The 23874-nt window shown below is 43.2% G+C and overlaps 1 protein-coding gene across 2 annotated transcripts in view; it reads right to left on the bottom strand.

Annotated features, from left to right (window-relative positions):
• ALPK3 (alpha kinase 3) overlaps positions 1-23874 on the bottom strand; it is a 996430-nt gene that overhangs the window by 441336 nt on the left and 531220 nt on the right. For both annotated transcript variants that reach the window (XM_069222021.1, XM_069222022.1), the window contains one exon: positions 15035-15182. In XM_069222021.1, coding sequence (XP_069078122.1) covers positions 15035-15182 — 148 coding nt within the window. The remainder of the gene's footprint in view (positions 1-15034; positions 15183-23874) is intronic.

The raw sequence follows: 23874 nt of genomic DNA, 5'->3' as shown, positions 1-23874 counted from the left end.
CTGTAGTGAAAGGCTGCATGCTTCTTTTCACACAGACTGCAATGGCAGACCTGCAGACACATTTTGCATGGGCTCCCATGGGTGGCACAATACATGCTGTAGTCCATAGGGAACCCCTGGTGCCCCAATGCCCTGGGTACCTAAGTACCATATACTAGGGAATTATATGGGGGCACCACTTTGCCAACTGTGGGGTGTGTAAAGTCCTAGCCAACCAAATTTAGAGGGAGAGGGCACAAGCACTGGGGACCTGGTTAGCAGGATCCCAGTGAAAACAGTCAAAGAATACTAATAGCAGGCAAAAAGTGGGGGTAACCATGCCAAAGAGAGTGACTTTCCTTCAGTGATAAACAGGAGTTCCAGCCTACAGTCATATAAAAGTGCATAGTTGGATTCCACTGTTCCTTAGTGATCTGCAGTGGATCAAGATGCCTAACAGGTGATTACGGTTCTCAAACCAGTTGAAAACATTGTTTCTGCCCGCCGGCTCACAGAAAGGCCCAGCCGGGACATTAACGGCGGCTCCATGTGCCGCCGTCAATGGCTCTGTGCGGCAGATGCAGCTGCACCCGTCACACAGATCACCTGCGCGACGGGGCACTGCCCTGGGGCCCCTGCACTGCCCATGCAAAGTGCACCCCCTCCGCCAACCTTTCCCTGGATGGTGAACCCGCCAGGAAAAGGCTGGTGGAAATGGGAACATTATCCGCAGGGTAGCGCAGCTACCCTGTCGGGTAGTGTTTCCACTCACCGCCAGGCTGTCTGACGGCGGAAGCCTGGCGGTGAGTGAGGGCTGCCGATGGCGGCCCTCACCCAGTCCATTATGCAGCGGGTTGTCCCACCATGCCGGCTGGCGGTTTCAGCCGCCAATGCTGGCATGGCAGGACAACCCACCATGTTCATAATGAGGGCCTTAATTTGGAGCCCAAGTGACACAAAATGGAAGCTGACTGAAGACTCAAGGGGCTGTCAGAAGGCCGTCAGTAGCCTCTGGGGCGGGTGGGCAAAATGAGGATTTTAGTGGACTTGGGATCAGTTTGTTGTGAGGGCAGTCAATGTAAGGCTTTTGATAGTTCCTTTGCATGAGGCATGACACTGGTGTGACCCTACACCCCTAAAGTTCACCCCTAGACTCCTTGGAGGTCCCTGACTCTCTCTCCCACCAAACACAGTGGCCTTTGCAAGATGAAAGACCCCGAAATCTGTTTTAATAAAAGAACTTCTAGCACCCCTCAATGCAGGTAAATATAAAACCTGCAGTCAAGATGCATCATTGTGCATGGGCATCTTTCAGGCACCCCTTGCAGATTCCCAAGCACCATCAACTAAGGAGAGATATAAGCTTACTGCTATAGGGAGTTAAAAAGTACACCTCTGTGCTTTGCTTTGATTTTCCAAAGGCACTGACAGCACTGGATGACTCCTTTAAAAAAAGATGAGATGAGGAAAGACCGCAACGAAATCTCACAGGCATAACAAGCTCACAAACATGACGAGCCGTCATAGACAGTGAAGTTCGAGAACACAAAACCTTTAGAAAACTTGAGGATGGAGAAAACAAGTCATGACAAAATAACATATGGGTTAGAGGGCTCCAAAACCGACCAAGACTGAGTCTGGTATGAACCCGAACAGCATTGGAGCCAAAGGTGCAAAACACAGGAGGGGCAAAAACAGGAGTTTGGAGGAGCCTGCCCATCACGGAAGCAGAAGATGTGCTTGCGCCTGGGCTGGTATGCTTGCGCTGGGTCCTGCAGCAGCATTTGCCAATGCCCTGTGTGCTGCTGCTGTGACAAACCAGACTCCTGGGTGTCTTCCTCAGCCTGCCTGCGGAGTTGAGCAGTAACCAGAAGATTCCAGGGCTTAGGGAGCGAAATGAGTGGTGTGGTAGTGGCGGCTCTGTATGTTAGCTGGCTTGGGCGGCATCAGCGCAGCTTGTGATTTGTGGCCTACGTACATAGCATTATTCTGACTATCTAACCACCCAATCAAACTGTCTTCGCTGCAATCTAGTCACTGCCAAAACACTAACAGGTGTAGTAGTAACATAAATAAAACAACGAACTGGAATATTTACTGCAACATCAATCGCCTAAGCAGTGAAGCATAATGAGTCTACGTGAAAGTGCATTATCTCACCACCAGTACTGCCAGTACTGCTCATGCTGGGCCCAGCGGGGTTTAGATTTTTTCATTCACAGGATCCAACCAGGACTAAATACTGGGAACGAACCAGGATTGGAGTTATCAATCTTTCAATTCCCCAATATACCTTTAAACTGATAACACAATAAGGGTGCTGAAAGTACTCCCTTGATTCACGCTATCCCCAAAGAGCTTGAGGGGAGTAAGGCTAAAAGGTCAAAAGGGGTTACAAAAGAGCCGACCTGTATTACATAGGGACCTCCCAGTTCTGAACCTTAAAGGTCACAAAGGCGTCTGTGTTCTGACAAGCGGAAGTAGGCACATGATATCTTAAATTTACTATCTACAATTAATTATGCTATTAATGTTATAACACACAAGCCTAAAGTCCGGTGCTAAAAGGCTGTGGTAGTTAGTTGATTACCCCTCAACTATCCCTCAACAGACTGTTCAGAAGAGCACGAGCACAACAAGTGAATAACTTTAATTTCAAAATTTGATTATATCCAAGTTGCGTCCGCCTAAGAATCCCCTAACCAGTGTAATCTGTGTAGCTGAGAAATAAGCTTCTAATGCGACTCATTTTACATAAGGAGTAGGTCAAAACAATGAAACAATGGTAAAACAGAAATTAAGGAGAGGGAACATTAAGCCACAGACTGCAGTTAGTGATTCAAATCCACCTCTTGTGTGGATAGTAGTTTCGCTAGACAAGGAGGTCCCTAATGCGAGGGACTGTAAAAAGAAAGGTGATGAAAAAAGAGAGATGTAGCCTTAACAACAATTTGACGGTAATAATGTGAAAAATGTAATCTCGTACATCTAAGGAAAAGGAAATGTGCATCCGATAAGCCTGTCTAGGAGCAAGCGAAACTTGAGTCACCAGCCACTAAACTGCCAAAGCATGAAAGGAACTATAGAAGTCGACGATAATGAAAGTGAAACTAAAGGGGTTAATATTTTCATTTCATTTGATATCCGGGTTCTGGGAATCACTGAGGACGTTGATAATACGACAGAGAAGTCATGTACTTTGTTAAAAAAAAAAAGTCCTGAAAATAAACAGCGGCAGTAGGAAGCTCCATAAGACACTAAAAGAAGGCAATAATTAAAACGACACAGGTAACAAAGGTTACAAAAGATTTATCTCCTGAACTAAACCAGGTGTTGATTCCAGCAGCGACAATCAGAGGAGGATGAGTCATGGGAGACAATAACGTTACAGCCAAGGAGGTCTCATGGTAAAACTAATAATTAGGGGGAATGATACCAAAATATGGAAGACAGATGCAGATACTGCCACTGGGGGAAAGTCTCAACTTACAGTACAGGTGGAAATACATCCTCACACTGACAACCAACTCCTGCTTTCAGAAGGGCTTACGTTTTTTCAGGAGAATTAGGAGGTTCAGGTGATTACCAGCGACATGGTATATGAAGCAAAGGAAGTAAAAATAGTAACATCCTCTTGGGGGAAAAACGTATAATCAGTCACAGTCCATAGTTTACTGTAAGGCTAATGTGAAAAAATTGACGAGATATCCTAAACAATGTGTTCACTACAACATAGTAAGTGATACATCTACTCTGGAAACACTGCCATGTGAGACAGACCTAGAGGAACAGGTGGATATGCCTCTCTGCTCGATGATATCATGGATATTTGAATTATGTGTGGCTAAAAGCTAAATTAATTCAAAGTCAGGGACTTGGTAAATCGACCCTCTCCAAACACAGAATATTCATCCTTGACTGATCTTCAATTGAAAATAAAACCTGATGGACCAAATGGGAATTGGACTAACAATAGTGCCTCCTACGATAACAGCAATCCAGAATATCTTGAAATCTATCCTGAATTTACTTGGAGGCATACTGCAACATTCCCACCATAACATCGATATCGCTTTAGCTATGTTGCAAAGTTTAATGGATTCAACGTCAGGTGAATCCAAAGACAGAAAATGACTCCAAGTAAAGTAAATGAAGGCAAAAAAGGATTCTAACTTCATACAATATTCTACCAGAACCCCTTGGGTAGCAAAAATGGTACGACATGGTCCAAACAGTCTAGAAACAGCTTGTACAACACTAGCCCTCTAAAGACTCCTGGTTCCAAACTAGTCAATGTCAGATAATAGAGAAAAATGATAATGGGTAAAAATTAAAATGGCTATAATTTAGCCTGCAATAGTTATTAAACAAATGAGACTACGATGAAGAGGGTTGGGACTTTGGAAACAAAGCAAATATTTCCTATAATGAACAAGAAAAAAAGTGTTGGATCTAGACAACGTGTGTGCCAGCTCTATGGAGGTGACAAGCAATAAAGCAAATTTCAACTACCCAGTGAATGCTTCCACCTTTCACAGAAGTACAAACAAGGAAAGGAAATTAAGTGTAACATTCTCTCCTGAAGGTCTCTTGCTGGAGGTAGACATAAAAGGAGAAGATCTGGGGACAAACACAGAGGAAAAAGAAACAAGTACCCACAGGACAGAAAAAAAACATTTAGAAACCTCTGAATCAGAAGTGCATCAGATCCATACTGGCTCAGGAGAAAATAATGGAAGTTTCCCAGTGAGAAATTGGGTTGTTGGTTGATTGGGGTGTGAGCCCTGGTCAAGCAACAGCCACAATCCCTTGCAGGGTGAACCACAAAAAAGTTCCTAAATTCACCGGTGCTTACCCTGGGTAGCTTGACATAAAAAGCAGTCTGTCTTAACTTAGAGGCAATGGGTAAAGTGTTTATGCAGCACACAAACAGCAATAAAGTGAAAACACAACACAAGAAAAATCCCACACCAATTTAGAAAAATAGAGTAAATTCTAATAAATGATTTGACACCAAAACAAAGAAATCCAATTAGAAGACTCAGAGTTATTAATTTTTAAAGTTTAAGGTTTAAGAATAGTGCCTGAAAGATAAAAGTGCCAACCGTAGACATCTGGTCACCTTTAGCACTACAATCAAGGGTCCAGTGGTGTATAGAGACCTCTTGGGGGCTGAGAACTCACTCAGGCTGGGTCTAAGTGCGAGTACAAGATAGTGGGAGAGTGTTATATCCCTGTGGCTTTGAACAGGAGGTCTGCAAACTAGCCCTTGGAGTAACTTCTGATACTCTTGGGTGCCCTTGTAGATGCATGTCTCAACAACGGGGCTGGCCTCTGAGGGCTCAAGGCAGGCTCCATGCAGCAAAGCAGTTCTTCCCTGAATAGCAGCAGTCACAGCAGTAGGCAATCCTCTGAGTCTCATTCCACAGGTCCAGTAGTGAACTGAAGAGTGAGTTTCAGAGACTATTTGTATTCCCCGGTGCCCTGCTCATAGAAGGTGGGAGAAAAACTAGAAACATTCTTTGAGGTTCTGCGAGTTTCCTGCCTCTTCTGCCCTTGCTCCAAGCTTGCTGCACTGACAATGCAGGGTTGTTAAGGCTATTGTGTGGAGACAGAGCACAGCCTATTCAGGTGAAAGTGGGGCTATGCTTAGTTCTTCCCACCCTCCCCCAAAATCAAGCCAGTTAATGGTCCATTCAGGCTCTGCTATCCCCACATTTGCGTGAGTGGAGTGTCTGGCATTTATTCACAAATTCATAACTGTCAGTTACACCCAGTCATGTGACCCAAGACCGGATGAAGGCACAGAGGGCTTAGGGCAAGAAAATGCCAACATTCTAAAAGTGGCCTTTTCAAACATGTGATGATAAATTTGACTTTACCATTAAAGGGGGTTTGTCATTACAAGTTCAAAGGTACCAAACATGACGTGCCCACCTCCTCTCATTAAGGAATTACAGTTTATTAAATCCTAATGGAAGAATAGGCCTCAAAGTAGTGAAACATGAATGTGGGACTTTTTCACTACCAGAACATATCAAATTTAAAAGTACATGTCCTACCTAATAATTACACAGTGCCCCGCTGTATTGGCTACCCAGGGGTGACTTATATGTAATAAAAGAGGCTTTTAAGGCTTGGCACGGGGTTTTACATGCCAAGACGATATGTCAGTGGGATGCTGCACAGGCAGGTGCTACGTGAGTGTGTGACACAATAAGTGCTGCAAGCCCAACAGTAGCATTTATTTTACAGGCCCTGGGTATATGGTATACCACTCTTGCAGGGACTTAAAAGTAAAGTAAATATTCAAATCGGGTATAACCCATCAAACCATGTCTTACAGCCAAAAGAGCACAAATGCAGCAAAAATAGAAAGAGGAAAGCAAAAGGTTTGTGGGTGACCCTGTAGAAAGAGCTGTTTCCAACATCGCCCACATAATCAAAAAAGTATGGTAAGATTTGTAAAACGATATTCAGAGCTTATATCCAGTGTTTGCCAATCCAGCAAATGAGGCTCTGTCCCTGCAACGCATGGATATATTAGCAGATTGTGATCTAAATCCATTTTGAAATCATTTTAAAATTCTGACAGTCTTTAACACTGTTTCGAGGTTATCGAAAATAGCTTGAGGTAATATTGCTTTATTCCCTCTCATCCACGATCAAGAACACGTTAGACTAGCCAAATGCAATAGCGCAATTCCATTCCAGAAGAGTGGCAGAGCAAGTGCTGAAGTCTAATGATGCGTTAAGATGGATTGGCTATGGCATATATACAATTCATGATTACAAGAAGAAGCCACAACATCTCGAAGGCTATAAAGAGGCCGTAGGTACCACATGAAATACCAGTGATGAAAGGGTAGAAAGCCTAAGAACAAACACTAAGAGTAAACTTTGAGATAAGGCAGAAGATTGAATTATCATAGGTAAAACCATAAATATATACAGGACCACTGCATCAACATAAGATCATGACTGGAATGATAGTGGAGCAGCTATAAACCCTGGGACCTCAATCAGGGGTGTGGAATTTATTAAAATATCTACTTGTCCACGGGACAGGTTGCTTCTCAAATCTACTTGTCCTGTAAAAAGATCTACTTGTCCCTTTGGTGCCATGTAGTGTGGCGCCAAATTATGGCAGCAATCTCATTATGTAAGAGCTCTGATAATAGCCTCTCTGATTATGCCAGGGCTACTACCATAGTAGGGCTTGAATACTTGCAGTTTCAATCCCTACTGTAGCAATTTCCTTATTTTTCCACCTTTCTGCAGATCTGCATACTGGGGCTGGAGGAAGCAGTAAGCAATAGTTCCAGGGCTGGAATGCCTTTGAGTCTGCAAACCTACTAACCTGCATGTTTTAAAGATCTTCACCAGCTTCTCTCTAATATTTTCCCATAATAAGAAAGGTTGGACATTTACTCCTGACAATGGCAGAATTAGAACTTCTTCCAGGGTTGGGAAGAAAGTGGCTGGAGGGAAAATGAACTTGCAAATGCTCAATAGATTTTCACATGAGCAAATCTACACATGCGTATTTACCCATGCTAAATACAGTTCACAAATATTTTATAGGGGTACGACATATACCATGGGTGCACTTTTGTGACTTTCTTTAAGAATTTGGGGCCACATGTAGGTAGGTTCAGATTTGCGACCCGCAAATTGCGAGTCGCAAATCTGAATGTAGGATGGTGTCCCTGACACAATCTGTGATTCGCAAGGGCTTCGCAAATGCACACCTCAGGAATAATCATGAGGTGGGTCGCAATTTGCGACCCCCTTGCGAATGGCGGCCTCACAGGGATGGTGGCCTGCTGGAGACAGCAGACCACCATGTCTGTGACTGCTTTTCAATAAAGCAGTTTTTTTTTTTTTGTAATGCAGCCCGTTTTCCTTAAAGGAAAACGAGATGCATTACAAAAACAAAAAATGAAACTTTTGTGAAAGTGTTAGCACCCATTTGAAATGGGTGCAAACTGTGATTGGTTTGCGCCCGCGTTCGGAAAACAATCCTACATTGCACTGCGAGTCGCAATTAGGAAGGGAACACCCCTTCCTAATTGCGAGTCGCAAACCCGTTTTGCGATTCGGTAACCAGGTTACCGAATCGCAAAACTGGGTTTGTGCATCGCAATGTGCTTTTTTTTGCACGTCGCAAACAGCGAAAGTCGCTGTTTGCGACATGCAAAAAGCTACCTACATGTGGGTCTTGGTCCCTAATTAGGTCTGGTGTTAAAGACATTTTGTTTTTATTGAACTTCTATTTCTCTCTCTTTCGGCTGGCTTTACAGTGAGTGATCGCATTCTTCTCTTCCACAAGGAGCATATTGGCACACAAAGTAGTTTTGTTCAGTGTCAGGAACTACAGTGGCAATCAGTGACGTAACGAAACTGGAGGGTGCCCCTTTGCAAAAACATGGAGGAGCCCCCTCTCCAGACTCACTCAGGGCAGGTGCTGTGCTGAAGGGCCCCCCTGGAGGGCGGCTGCGGGGCCTTTGTTATGCCACTGGTGGCAATGTGTGCTTTTAGAGTTCAAAAACGTTTTTTGTTTTTTTTTGCCAGTGTTTGTTACAATGTTGAGGGCCTGGTAGCTCCCACAACAATAAAGTGTTACAAAAGCCATGTCAAAACAAAACACGCATTGATGAAACTAAAAGACTTATAAAAATATGTCAGATCAGTTGGCTTTGTCAGTGTTTGTTTATTTTCATGCTTCCCATAATCGTGTTGAAAATGGTTACACTGATTTTACATTAGAAATATTTTTGGGAAATACTAGCATGCATCAAAACATTTTACTAAATGACACCTCATTTGCATCTAATCAGAGAGCATTCTGGGAGCATTATACTTAGCCTCATTGCCTAAACTTTTCAAACATGTGTATACACGTTTTTTTTATTTGTACTGGAACCAACGTCAGTAGTGAAGTGTGACCTTAAAACATTTATTTACAGCACTCACCCTAATAATGACGGTTTTCAAATAATGAACCATAAATACAAGTTTGAACAGCATTACCTTTTGGAAACACATTACCTCAACTGTAGAGAGCTCCACTCTCTGTAAACAGGCAGCCAAAGGGTTTGTGCTGCAGAGGGTTGGGCCTACTTGTCCCAAGGACAAAGTAAACATAAAAACTTGTTGCCCTTGACCCCAAACAAGATGTCCCAGGCGTCGGTTCCACATCCCTGTCAATATCCAAATCTTAAAGTACCTGAGGTTAACACAATCTGTTTTCTGTCCTGGAAGGTTGTTGGCATAAAAAAAACTGTAAATCTTCAAAATTAAAAATGAACAGAAATTTAGTGAACTAACGATTGCAGCCTTGCAAGAAACACCGGAAGTTGAATATGTGGTATTAAAGGGCTATTTGGCCTACAACAGGAAAGCAGTGAAGGGTAAACCTGGTCGTCCACCAGGAGGCTTAAGCTTACTAGTTGCAATTAACATGAATGAAGAGTGGGGGAGTCCTAAAAAATAACCTAAGTGAATATCTGCCTTCCACCAAATGAACATTCAAGGAAACTATTGAATACTCTCGTCCTCCTAATCGAGAAAATTGGAAGTAAATTTCCTTTGTTTCCAATACTGCCTTTGGGTGATTTTAACACAAGAATTCTGGCCTCTGAAAAAAACAGATGTGTTTTAATTAGATTAGAAAAAATAGTTGGGCGTTACAAGCCAATTACTTCACTGCTGTAAAAGAATCCAAATGGAAAAGAAATCAGATTTGGCCCTAAAAGCCTTAATTTTACTATCCTATTATTGGAAGAACATACTGTGACCAGCCAGCTACTTTTAAGGGGAAGACAACTTTTCTCATCAAATAAGCAGTAATTTCAGCTAAACATTTTTTGCTTGTGATAGAGTTGGATGTAGGGTAGCCTGCTCGGTAGTGACCACAAACTTCTTTTGTTTTCACTGGTCTATCATTTAAAGTCCCGAAGAAACTTGGAATAATAAACAACATACTTGCTGTAAGAAAGAACAAGCATTGTAAATGCAACGGGTCTCGCATTTGTTCAAGTTAGAGCTGTGGCGTTGTAAAGCAAAAAAAAAAACCAGCGCAATCGCGCTATGTAAAATGCAGCGTGATTGCGCTGCGTGAAAAATAAACAGAAAAGTAGTCTGGACTCCAGGCTGAAAACATTAAGCCTCGTATGTTTTTGGTACTTTACAGGTGCTGTGTAGGTGGGCTAAACATAAATGAAAGCAAGCTGATTTTAAAAGGCAAGCCCACGAACCAATGTATGTGACTGACGTGGCATGTGCGTGGTTTGAAGCCCAAAGAGAGATTACAGAATGGACTGAGCACTTTGTGCTCGCCCATAAAAAAGGGTTGCTTAGACATCAAAACTGATAAAAAGAGTGAAAATATGACTCTTAAATTGTTGACAGCATACACAGTTCACACACTACAAGAAACACTAGAGAGTTATGCAAACCTAATCCAAAGTATACAAATATGTGCAAGCAACATTTCAAAGTAAATCCAATTAAGAAAAAAGAGAGCTCTATAAAGATAAACCGAGTCAATCTCAATAGAAATATAAAAGAAGTCTTAAAACTAGATGGAACATTATGATACCCTTTAATAAAAACAACACAGGAAATAAAAGCAGGAGATCAAAAGAGCCATTTGGACAGGAACAGCAGCAGCCAAAACTTTTAAAATATCTCCTAAGATACACTGGATGCGCTCTCCAACGCAACCCAACAGGACTGCCATAAGCCCATAATCAAATTGGTCCTTCACCAACCCTCTGACCAACTACACAAAATTGGGTCACTTAAAACTTGGCTCGTCTGAACTGCAGTCAGCGAACCTGCCGGCTGATGATAAACTAGCAACTGCAAAGCTAATCTTTAGTCCAACAAATACATCACATGTTCAGAATGGAATCTTGAACAGGGGCAACATTCTCAGCCTTTGGCAACATGTTCCGACTCTGGCTAATCTCCAATCAAATGTCAACCTCAGTGTCAAATGCCGTCTTACGTTATGTCATGTCTTGTGCCACATTAAAGTTATCAAAAAAGCGCTATGACACGGCCAGCGCTGGCACCGCGTTATAGCGCTTTTTAGTTTCAGGTGAAAGAGGAGGACGGGCAAGCATGGATGGACTGGGGGAGGGGGCTGGTATAAGTAAGCAAGAACAGAAGGGTGGGGACGAATGGGACAGCTACATGGAGAAGTGGTGGAAGGGGAAAGCAGCAAAATGGGTTAAAAAAAATAGCACTTCAATCAAGGCACGATAAGCGAATGGACACCAATTAAATGTGATCAATCTGTGCTTGGTCCCTCCGCCGGAGAAAAGGAACGGAAGTGACGCATGGCCTTTGCTGGCCATTCAGGATGCAGCAAAGCAGAGTGACATAGACTCTTAACAAATGGTTAGCAGTGGGCAGATTACAAACCCTGTATTGTATACAATAGAGTCTCGCTAGCGAGAGCGCATATTCATGCGCTGTCACAGGCTCGACCCTATAGCACACGGAGCGCTGAATATCCGAAACAACTTTAACCACATTAATGATTTAGTGGAGGAAAAACGGATAACAATATACACACCGTATCCTTAGACTGAGACAAAAACTGCCTTTCCAGCCCACGTGCTCGCCCAGTAAGATCAGACAGATTGCTCTTTTAGTCAATTTCTCGTGGAGCCAGACATGGCGGCAGAAACTGTTGCCCTGTTCTTTAAATGGGCAGGTACTGTCCGGTACTGAGTACCTACACTTCTGTAGTTTGAAAAGGGGAGTGCCTGCACTTCTCAGCACTGCTCCAGTACATTTAGGGGGTGATTCTGACTTCAGCAGGCGGCGGAGGCCGCCCGCCAAAGTTCCCCCGCCAGAACACCGCTGCGCGGTCAAAAGACCGCCGCAGTGATTCTGAGTTTCCCGCTGGGCGGGCGGGCGACCGCCAGAAGGCCGCCCGCCCGCCCGCCCAGCGGTAAACCCCCTTCCACGAGGATGCCGGCTCCGAATGGAGCCGGTGGAGTGGAAAGGGTGCGACGGGTGCAGTTGCACCCGTCGCGATTTTCAGTGTCTGCTATGCAGACACTGAAAATCTTTGTGGGGCCCTGTTAGGGGGCCCCTGCAGTGCCCATGCCAGTGGCATGGGCACTGCTGGGGCCCCCAGGGGCCCCACAACACCTGTTACCGCCAGCCAGGTTCTGGCGGTCAAAACCGCCAGAACCAGGCTGGCGGTAAGGGGGTCGGAATCCCCATGGCGGCGCTGCCTGCAGCGCCGCCATGGAGGATTCTGCAGGCCAGGGGAAAACCGGCAGGAAACCGCCGGTTTCCCTTTTCTGACCGCGGCTTTACCGCCGCGGTCAGAATTGGCCTGGATGCACCGCCAGCCTGTTGGCGGTGCATCCGCGGTCCCCGGCCCTGGCGGTCCATGACCGCCAGGGTCGGAATGACCCCCTTAGTGAGAGAGTACCGGCACTCCTCTAGAGCAAACAGATACTAAGGAGTACCTGAATTTCTATTTTTCCATTAAGGCACTGCCCAAAGCTAAGGTCATCTTGGGCTGTGCCGCAGTAGCAATTAGCTGTGTCTCCTACTGACATGAAACTATATTGCATTCTCACACCTTACTGCACACTGACTCCACGATTTCAACTTTTGGATTGCACTGGGTTGTGTTTACGCAGGATTTTGCGCCATCCCCCACCACTTCCTCCCATGGAGTCGCAGTAAATCATGCCTCGCACTATCATTTCCATAAAAGAGTAAGTGAAAGGTCCCTAATGCTCTCCTGACAGAGATACGCTCAAGGTGACAAAGGCTGATCCGGAAGTGAACATCTTCCCATTTGCCTCTCATATACTTTGGAAGAGCAAAGGATAGGGTGACCAGATTTTGAGGAGCAAAAACTGGGTCAGGACGGACATAAAAGAAGGACTAAAGACATTATTCTCACTTTTATATCTGGCCTATCCTGTTCTTCTGTGTAGCTTTGTGAGAGAGAGAGAGAGAGAGAGAGAGAGAGAGAGAGAGAGAGAGAGAGTATATATATACACACACACACATATAAATACACACACATTTACAAGACTACATATATAAAACTTTGTTATGGCTTGACCTCCTACCCTGTACCCCCAACCCGCCCTCTCCCACCTTTCTCTGCTCCCCACCCCATCTCTCTGCTGGGAGCAGACAGGGGACTGTGCTGCCTGACAGTAACAGGTAAATTACTTTAAGTATTTCATACTTTGTAGGCCTCTTTAATTTATGCTTCCCTAGATAATCTGACCTTTGTCCTAAAAACCGGGACATTCATTTAATAATCTGACCTTTGTCCAAAAAACTGGGACATTTATTTAAAATTAAGAGAAGCGTCGGGACACCGGAACAGTCCTCTAAAAACCGGGACTGTCCGGGGAAATGCAGGACGTCCGGTCACTTTAGCAAAGGATGATGCAAACACATAATTACACTCCACATAATTCAACTCCATACTGTGCCACATATTTACGCTCCACATAATTCTACACCATGCCACACAAAGCCACACTACACAACATAATTACACTCCACACCATACCACATAATTACACTCCACATAAATCCACTCCACGCCACATAGCAACACACCACATAAATACACTCCACAGCATGCCACATAATTTCACTCAATATAATTACACTCAGCTCCACAGAATTCCTCACAACATAATTCAATTCCACGCAATTCCATTCCACACCACGTAATTCCACTCCACAACACATAATTGCACTATACATCACATACATCCAAACCACACCACAGAATTCCACATCATGACACATAATTCAAGACCAGGCCACATAATTCCACTCAATGGACACCACTCTGCGACGCACAATGATCACTACAAGTAATTCCACAACACTTAACAGCACATAATTACTATCCACATAATTCCACTGTACACCATACCACATAATTCCACTACATATAACTCCACTCAGCGCCACACAATTCCACAACAAATTCCACTCCCACTCACATAATTTCACACCACGTAATTGCAATCCAAACAATATAACTCAACACCATTCCACATAATTCAACTCTACTATGTGCCACTCCCCACCAAACAATGCCACTCCACCATGCCACATATTTACACTAGACATATGTCTACACACCTCATACATCCACCCCACTCCATAACACAAAGCTAAAAGACATTGGCAACGCCAATAGCTCTCGGATTGCAGCGACCTATTGCCTTTGCCTATGTTTGTTTTGTGTGGGAGGTGTGTAAAGTCCAAATCCAAAACTCAGAATTTCTCCGAAGTAATTAATGAACTTTAAAAAAGAACAAATTGGAAAAAGAGTGAGGCTATCCCTGATTACCGTTTCTGTTTCATACTGCCTGCTTTTCAAGCATTAACTCGAAGAAATTTCGATTTATGTGTATGAACTTTGGATACCTCGCCCACACCAAAAAGACTAGTGCTCGGCCCTTGGCGTCAAAATAATTTGCAGTAGGCAATTGTTCGCTCTGATTTAGCATAGATGCCTAAATGATGTTTTATGTGCTATTTTCATGAGATCCCATGTTACCTCTATCAGGGGATCACTAAACTCTTTTTATTTACATTTCAAATAATAAACAGTATACATACAATCAAGATCATAACATATAGTGTATACACTTTACAGTAAAATCACATCCCACATACACTCAAACTCCCTTCCCAATCCCACGGTGAGGTCAGAAGCCCTAGGACAATGCCCAAGACTCCCTTAAAGAACAGAACTCAGTAGAACACACGGTAAACAAAGCAGCTATTACAATGAGTCGTTATATCTAGCTAATCTTGCCAAAATCCAATCTGGCTTTGTAGACGCTTCTTCCACCAAGGCACACCTAACCATTCCTTCCCCCCAATCACTAAGCGTTCATTGGGGTCGTGAAAATCTTTGATATGGTTTTTGTGGTACTGCGCCGCTACCAAGTGTTTGTGTGTTAGTAATGCACGTGTGTTAGACAAATTCAGAAACATGCACATCTCAAACCGGAAATGCGTTTGTAATTACCATCTGCTTGCTTCTGCAACTGGATATTCATCTTTAAACCATGATATTTTTGAGTCACTTAAAACATTGAAGAATTGGCACCAAAGTTTCAGATTTCCGGAGGAATCAGAAAACTGTTCTGCTCTTATTTTACGGATCACCTGTGGAGCTATGAGAACAAAGACAAAAAATATTTACATTTAAAAGAATTTGCTTCCATGTGTTAAACTGCGACAGGTAACTACTGTTTTTTTGCCTACTCAGAACATTGGGTACCAACAAAGCAATGCCACAACCATAATACCAGCAGGACTTACTCAGCTCATGCCTAGATTTGCCCAACATCTAGAAGTGGGAACATTTTGCAGGTGTCTATCATGAAAAGGAGCCAATGAGTTCAATAAACATTATATCATCTGTGCAACAGCAATCATATCCCTATTTACGTCTTTGTAAAAACAGCAAATATAAATAAGAAGTCCTTTCTTGTCTCATGGAGGAACCTTTCAAATCCATTCATAAGGCATCCCTGCAGCATCTCTCATGGAAAACTGCTTTCCTTGGAGCAGTCACATCGGACAAAATCCAGGCATTATGCTTTAACAAACCCTTTACCGTTTTTCATTCTAATAGGGTAGTATGAGGACTCACTCAAAATTCCTTCCCAAGGTTATTTCCGATTTTCAGGTCAATCAGGCAATTACATTGCCAACTTTCTTTTAGAATCTTTCAACTCTGGCTTACAGAACTCTTTATTCCCTAGATGTAAGGCGGGTTTTGAAGTTTTATCTAGATAAGAGGCACAACATATGCAGGTCAGACCAACTCTTTGTCAATTATTGCCTGGCCCATTGAAATTTAGCCACTTCCAAACAATCCTGATGGATAGTTTCCTCCATACTTTTATGTTATCAAAAAGCCATCAAACCTTTGCCAGCTCGACCTAAGGCTCATTCTACTGGGTGCAAAGCAGCTACAGCTGATTACTGAGAAATGTCCATATTGCAGAAATTTGTAAAGTGGCCACATGGAGATTTGTTCACACATTCACCAACACTATTGTTTGGACTTGGATGCTAAAGCAGATGCTCAAGTAGGACAAGCCTCCCTCCGAAATCTATTTGCTTAATTCAGTCCTATACTTCTTTCCTCTGTTCTTTTCACCGCTATTGGTAGGGATGGGCATGCTATTCTGTTCAAATGCTTAAGACTATCAATAGAGGGCCCCCACAATAAAAAGTATGATTTCCTAGCTGTAATCCTGTTTCTCTCTTAGGGGAATCTCCATTGAAGTCATGAGCAACCCTCCCTCCTCCCTGGTGGAACTAGCAGAGGAAATTATGGGACATACTTATCACTGACGCTTCCTATCAAAAAGAACTGATACAACTACCACTTGTTGAGCATGATGGAATATTGGTAGTCTCTGGGTTCTTAATGCCACAATCACAGTTTTAAACTCACATAATAGCAGCCTATGAGGCTACACTGTCCTACTATCCTCAACTCTTATATCTACAGAAAAGAGTTCATGAAAGAGATTTAAGCTGTTCTGGTAAAAAACATATACCTCAAACTATACATGTATATGGGTACACTAATACTTTTCTAAGTACAATCTGAAGAATACCACCATTGTAGCCTGTTTTCTAGGCTGCATATTATGTTCCTTAAGTGTTTCTGCAGGCCTTCCTCAACAAAGGCAAATATCTACACTTAAGAAGATATATGAAGAAGTCCTCTGGGATTCACACATGTAGGCTGAACTATTCAAATGCTTATGACTATCAATGGACATCCCCCATAAGAGAATAAGCTAAATAAATTGAAATTCAGAAACCAGGAAGGAGAGAAGAAGTTTGAGGGTGACCCTGCAGAGAGGGCCAAGTCAAACAGTAGCAAACACTCTTTATCATCCTTAGATTTCAGCTGTAATGCAGGTTGTATGAAAACATTAAATAGTTTCATGCTCTTAATACTGAGCATGGTATAGCCTTTATCATTTTGAAGAACCCACTTGTTAATGGGCTGTTTGAACAATTAAAACAGTGAAAAATTTGCCTTGTAGTTGTGAAGCTCCAATCACTGAAGGGATGGAAATAAATACACTAGGCAACAGGAAATGAAGTGAGTTAGATTTTCAAGTCTGTAGCCGCAAAGGTGACAGTTGGTATTCTGCCTCCTATTTTTCAAGGGTTACTTAACCTATCCTCAATCAAAGAGGCGAAAGTAAAAGCACTTGTAATTTAGTTTCAAGATCCAGGATTAGGTACCTGAAATAATATAAAGTGTGGCAAGAGCTATGTGACAATTATGTACCTCAAAATAGCTAACTTTTCCAACTGGGAGCTAAGAAAATAGGTACATTTTGCTCTCTGATGAGTGCTAATGACAATCTGACTCACTCCTGTGAATGCGTTCCTGTCCGTGCTAAGGGTGCACCAGGATAGGGTCAATCAATGGATGGGTAGGTGAATAGAGGAGACAGAGAGAGGCAAGCAGCAAGTGTAAATCTTCTATAGTACTGCTCTCTCCTTTGTACATGTTTGGTCACAGTGCATGTATTCCCAGACACTCTTAAGAGGTAGAGAGACCCACTATTCAAAAAAAGTGCAACCAGCGGTTTAGAGTTAATCAAAAATACATGATCTCCCAAAACGCATATTATAAACATGTATACGCACTGGCTCCCAAAAGGCTAGTCACAATGGACAAAAGCCAGGAGTGAGTTTAGCTGGAAAAGGTTGTATGATGGAACCATTACCGTGCATGCTTGAATAACATGCCCATTACCACACATATGCCTTTACCACACAAATTTTTACCATGCATATACCTTTACCATGCATGCCTTTACAATGATAATGTAAACATTTTGGTACACAGATTGGGCTTTCACTTATTTGGTGTAAATCCGTTCAGTAGTTTTTGAGATGTTAAAAGGAAAATATATTTGTATATCTAGGGCCGCAGATCTATCACAATGTTTTCGCGATTATCACGGCGAATTTGCAAATGCATGCAACAGCAGGAATGCTGTGATTAGCTGCCCGCAATCTGACCAGAAAGTTGTGGCCACCATTTTGAGTAACCAGTCACCGGGGCTGAAAAGTAAAATGAAATGTAACATAAGGGGTCTGAGTGGCAGTACCCTGACCCAAGGAATGTGGTATAGTGGTGTTTGAGGGTAATTTATAGGTTTAAAATGATTTTCTTTCACCATGCGCAATATTCGCAAATATTTGAGAATATTTGCGAGCGTTTGAGAATATACTAACAAAAAGTATTTTAAAAATCCACAGACTCATTCATAAACTAACTTATTCACTCATACATGCACACAGATCATGCGCCCACACACACACTCAGACACTCATATATCCAATCAGACTCTCACACCCACTTTCAGACCCACTCATACACTCACAGATCCACTGACATAGACCCCGCTACGTAAGCCCAAAGGCCGTGAGCACGCGTGGTTGGGTGATTATAAGGGCTTGGCTGCAGGCCCTGCGGCCAGCCCCCACCAAGCACGGCCTTAGTTGGATTAACCTATAGTAATTAAAATTAGTTTATGTTAAAAAAACATAGAAATTCACTGAAAAAACACAAAGGTTACAGTGACGTTAAAGTTAGGTTCTGAATTTACTCGTACAGAGCCATCGAAATTCAGCAGTTAGAGTTATTTCAAGTAACCCTCACTCGTGCCCTAAGGTAACTATAACTCCCATCTTCGCCATGCACAGCTAATTACTCCACATATTATATTACTGACTAGATCTTTTATGGCATATTTGATATCATTACTGCAGTATTTGCAATAAAAGTATTGATAAGAAAACTGTGCATGGCAAGGGTGCGATCTTACCTTATCAACTCCAATCCCTAGATCAACCACCCCTAAACCCTAAAAACATCCTTGCCACCCAAATACTACTAGCCACCCTAAACCCTGTCACCCAAATACTACTACCCACTCTAAACCCTAACAACACCCTTGCCACCCCAATACCCGTACCCACCCTAAACCCTAAAATTACCATTGCCACACAAATGCCCCACCCACCCTAAACCCTAAAATTACCCTTGCCACTCAAATTTCAATACCCACTCCAAACCCAAAAATTACTCTGACCACACAAAACTTACCCACCCTAAATCCTAAAAACTCATTTGGCACCCAAATTTCCCCACCCACCCTAAACCCTAAAAATGTCTTTGTCACCCAAATACCCTTGCACACCCTAAAATGACCCCTGCCACCCAAATACCCCTACTCACCCTGAGCACTAAAATTTCCCTGGCCTCCCAAATACCCTTACCCACCCTGAACCCTACAAATACCCTTACCACCTAAATCCTCCTACCCACTCTAAACCCTAAAATTACCCTTGCTACCCAAATACCCCCACCCACCCTACACCTTAAAATTACACTTGCCACCCAAATACAGTTACCCACCCTGAACCCCAACCACCCTAAACCCTACAATTACCCTTGCCAACCAAATACCCCTACACACCATGAACCAGGGCTCGAAAACTCTACTCGACCACTTGCATTGGCCAGTCTTATTTGATCAGGTCGAGCTATTTTTCATACTTAGTAGTCCCTTCTGGTGAGCTGACACTGAACAGGTGTTCTGTTCAGTTGAAAAGTGGAGAGGCAATAAATGATGCCTTTACATCTTATTCTTATGTCACATGTGTTCTGTGTTCACAGACAGAGGTCAAAAGTCCGTTTTTCTTACAATTAATTGTCCTCCTGACTGCAGAGTTCCAGGACTTTGTAAGGTGAACTGCTGCTTAGAATGTAAAATAAAAGGATATATATAGGGCGTGAGGTTTTTCATAACACAGAACATTTAAATGACTAAGTCAACTGTGCAAATATTTCAAAATATATTTCAGTAGTTGTGAAAGCCCTTTTTTTTATATTTCTGTGTGATGAAAACCTATTTTAATAGGATGAAAACAAATCAGAATACTTTACATGTTGATGAGCAAAGGATATGTTTTCTGAAACCCAATTTTCACAGATTGTTAATACACTATATAGTTTTATCAGTAAAGCTGAAAGTTAGTGGAGAGGTTTTTGGACATTTCTTGGAAGGTTACTGTGTGTAGATGACACTATATTACCACATCATGGTTTAGTAATATATTTATTAAAATTGAGTGTTTAAACAAACTGAGAACCACTCCTGCCCTGATGGCAATGTTGTTGGTAAACTAAATGAAGTCCTCGGTTATGTGGGCTAGACCTCATGGGTATGTGGCTAGATTCTTGTGATGCATGCAGCAAACTTTAGTCTACCTAATCAAACAAGAGAGGTTTTTTTGTACTGCAGAAATGCTGAATTCACATATTTGAAGGTGCAATCATATATGAGAATTAAGAAAAAGGCGACTCTGTAAACTATTTGCCTAGAATCACACAATTTGAGATCCGTTTACGGGTCAGGTACATTACAATTAGGTTGAGTAGATTATTTAAGTTACTCAACCTCCAGGTCTAGTAACATTTTGATTATTTTTCGAGCCATGCATAAACCCTAAAATTACCCTTGCCACCCAAATCCCTTACCCACCCTAACCCTAAAAATACCTATACCACCAAATACTCTTACCCACCCTAAAAATACCTATACCACCCTAATACCCTAACCCACCTACAACCCTAAGAAATACCATTAACACCCAAATGCCCTGCTCCACCGCAAACTCTAAAAAATACCCTTAACCATCCGATACTCCTACCCAATCTAAACCCTAAAAACACCTTTGCCACCCATATTTCCTTAGACGCCCTAAACTCTAAAATTACCCTTGCCACCCAAAAACCATAAAAACACCCTTACACTAATATAGAAACATCCTGCTGATTCTTGACAGCGCTGTAATGGATACATGAAAGGTTTAATACGACTGGTTCATTCTGAAGATATGTCCGGGCAGGATATTTTTTGCCTCACCCTCTACCTTTGATTTCAAAGGTATGACAGATACATGTATGATCTGGATTACTGGTGTCCTCAATCCAACACATTAGCAGAAAAATTAAAATGACATACTCTTATTTAAAGTGTCAGTATATAGACTATACAACACATTGTGCCTAGAATTTTCTCCTATTTACAGCATATTGAAGGCCTTTTATTCTCCCCCAACCCTCTTTTCCCTCAAAGACTTTATACCAATGTGCACTTGTGTTCTTGATGGTTTAACCATAACTAAAATGGGCGACTTGCAAGTTTGTAAGTATCAGCAGGCTTTCCAGGAAGATGGAGTTATCAATATATTTTGCTCTATTAATACAATATATTCCACAGTTTCTCTTTCATTACATTATTGATGACAAAACAGGGTGTTAGATCCTTGACTAACTGTAATGCAGTATTAGGAATTTTGCCAAGAAACAAAAAAATAGTGGTCAAATGCTCTTTGCTCACGTTTGATTGTGGATGTCGAGCGTTAATGCTGAATGTCTTCAGCAGTGGATGGATCAGGAAAAATATGAAGGATAACTTGAGTGACTGAAGCTCTGATAATGGTCAGTAGTTCTTAGTGCTTTTTCCAAAATGGGCTTTGCTATGGATGATAGGATGATGCAGCCTTTAGAGCATGTACATTAACCCCTCGGGTGCCTCAGACGTAACGGTTACGTCCTAGGCAGCACTGCTCGGGTGCCCAGGAGGTAACTGTTACGTCCAAGTAGGGACCCTCGGGGGAAGCGCAAGCGCTCCCCCCGGGGGCCTCGCATCCCCCTCCCCTGGGCAGGGATGGAAGGGGAATCGCTTTCCTTTCCACCCCGACCCCCTGTGGTGCCAGATGACATCAGAGCGCGATCGCACGCTGATGTCATCAGAGGCCTACCCCTCCAGCTTCCAGCACGAATCGGAGGAGCATTTCTCCTCCGATCACGTGGAGGGGGCAGGAGAGGCATGAAAGGAGAGGAAAGGCCTTTCCTCTTCTTTCATGTCTCTCTCAGCATTTCTGCTGCCCGATCGCATAGCCGCAGAAATGCCACTAGACACCAGGGAATGTTTTTTTTTACATTTATACACAAGTGGAGCGGCCCCTTGGGCAAGGGCCGCTCCCCTGTTTTTTTTTTTTTTTTTTAGGCCTTTTCTGCCCCCTCGGGGGCAGATCAGCCTAATCTAATTAGGCCGATCTGCCCACGATCTGACACCAGGGATTTTTTTTCTTTCTTTTTTTTTTTTTTTATATGTAGGGAGCGACCTCTTAGGCAAGGGTCGGTCCCATGGGGCAAAATTAGTTTTAGGCCATTTCTGTCCCCCCTTGGAGGCAGATCGGCCTACTTTTATTAGGCCAATTTGCCCCCAAGGGGAGCAGAAATCACTAGACACAAGGGATTTTTATTTTTTTGTGTCAATTTGACGCAAGGGGAGCGTCCATTTAAGCAAGGGTCGATCTCCTGGGGGCAATATTTCAGGCCATTTTTGCCCCCTTTGGGGGCAGATCGGTCTAATTGTATTAGGCCAATTTGCCCCCAAGGGAGGCAGAAACCACTAGACACCGAGGAGTTTGGTTTTGTGCTTATTTCACGCAAGGAGAGCGACCCCTCAGGCAAGGGCCGCTCCCCTGGGGGACAAATTTATTTTAGGCCATTTCTGCTCCCCTTGGGGGCAGAACGGCCTATTTCTAATAGACCGATCTGCCCCCGGGGGGGACAGAAACCACTTAGGCACCAGGGGTTGGTTTGTGTATGTATGTGTGTGTTTTGTTCAGGGGGCAGCCCGTTGGGCAAGGGTCGCTCCCCATGGGGGCACATTACTGTTGGCCATATCTGCTTGGGCAGATCGGCCTAATTTTGGAAGGCCCATCTGCCCCCAAGGGGGCAGAAAGCCCACCAGACACCAGGGATGATTTTTTTTTCTCAAAATAAGAGGATGGGGGTATAGCCATACCCCCACCCCAAATAAATGGGGCCAAAGTTGTTCTGTCCACCAGTGGGCAGATGGGGCAATTACCCCCGATCCACACCGCGGGGTGGGTGGAGGGGGCACAAAGTCTACTAGATGCCAAGGAATTAACAAAAAATTATGTGGTGGTGGATACCAACCAGTATGGGCCTGGTTATGCTCCCACCCCAACTGAAGGGGTAACAGTCTTTCAGTTCTTCCCTGCGCACTAAAACATCTTGGCCCATGGCAAGCAAGAGGACATTTGATTATTTTGGGTTTTGGTTTTACATTTGGGCCATAAGAACTTGGCTAACTCTCAAAATTGTCCCACTTGGAATGGTGAGGGCTGAACTTTTTGGACTTTGGGACGCTGCATGTAGAAAAATCCACAAGACCTAGACACATCTGAAAACTAAACATCTGTGTGAGTCCAGGGTGGTGTGCTTCACATGCACCCCGGACAATTGTCTTACCCACAATGCCCTGCAAACCTCCAACTTTGCTGGAAATCACACATTTTTCCCACATTTTTGTGATAGAACCTTCTGGATTCTGAAGGAATCCACAAAATCCCTACCACCCAGCATTGTGGCATCTATGCCAATAAAAATTCTGCTGCACTTGTCAGCCTAAAAATGCTGTTTTTTCAAACTGCCCTTTTGGACCTGCTTTGGTTCCCCCTCAATTTCAACATGTTTTTGGCTCTTTCCTGTCACAGGCACTTGGCCCATGTACACAAGTGAGGTATAATTTTTATCTGGAGACTGAGGGGAACGTTGGGTGGTAGGAAATGTGAGCTTGTGCAGTGATCCCACAGAAACGTGGGAAAAATTAGATTTTTTAGCAAAATGTGAGGTTTGCTGAGGATTCTGGGTAAGAAAACATTGGGGGATCCACACAAGTCACACCTCCCTGGATTCCCTTGAGTGTC

This window comes from Pleurodeles waltl, chromosome 3_1 (genome assembly GCF_031143425.1).
Source record: "Pleurodeles waltl isolate 20211129_DDA chromosome 3_1, aPleWal1.hap1.20221129, whole genome shotgun sequence".
Taxonomy (NCBI): domain Eukaryota; kingdom Metazoa; phylum Chordata; class Amphibia; order Caudata; family Salamandridae; genus Pleurodeles; species Pleurodeles waltl.
The sequence above is the reverse complement of the archived record's forward strand: the minus strand, read 5'-3'. Positions and strand labels throughout refer to the sequence as shown.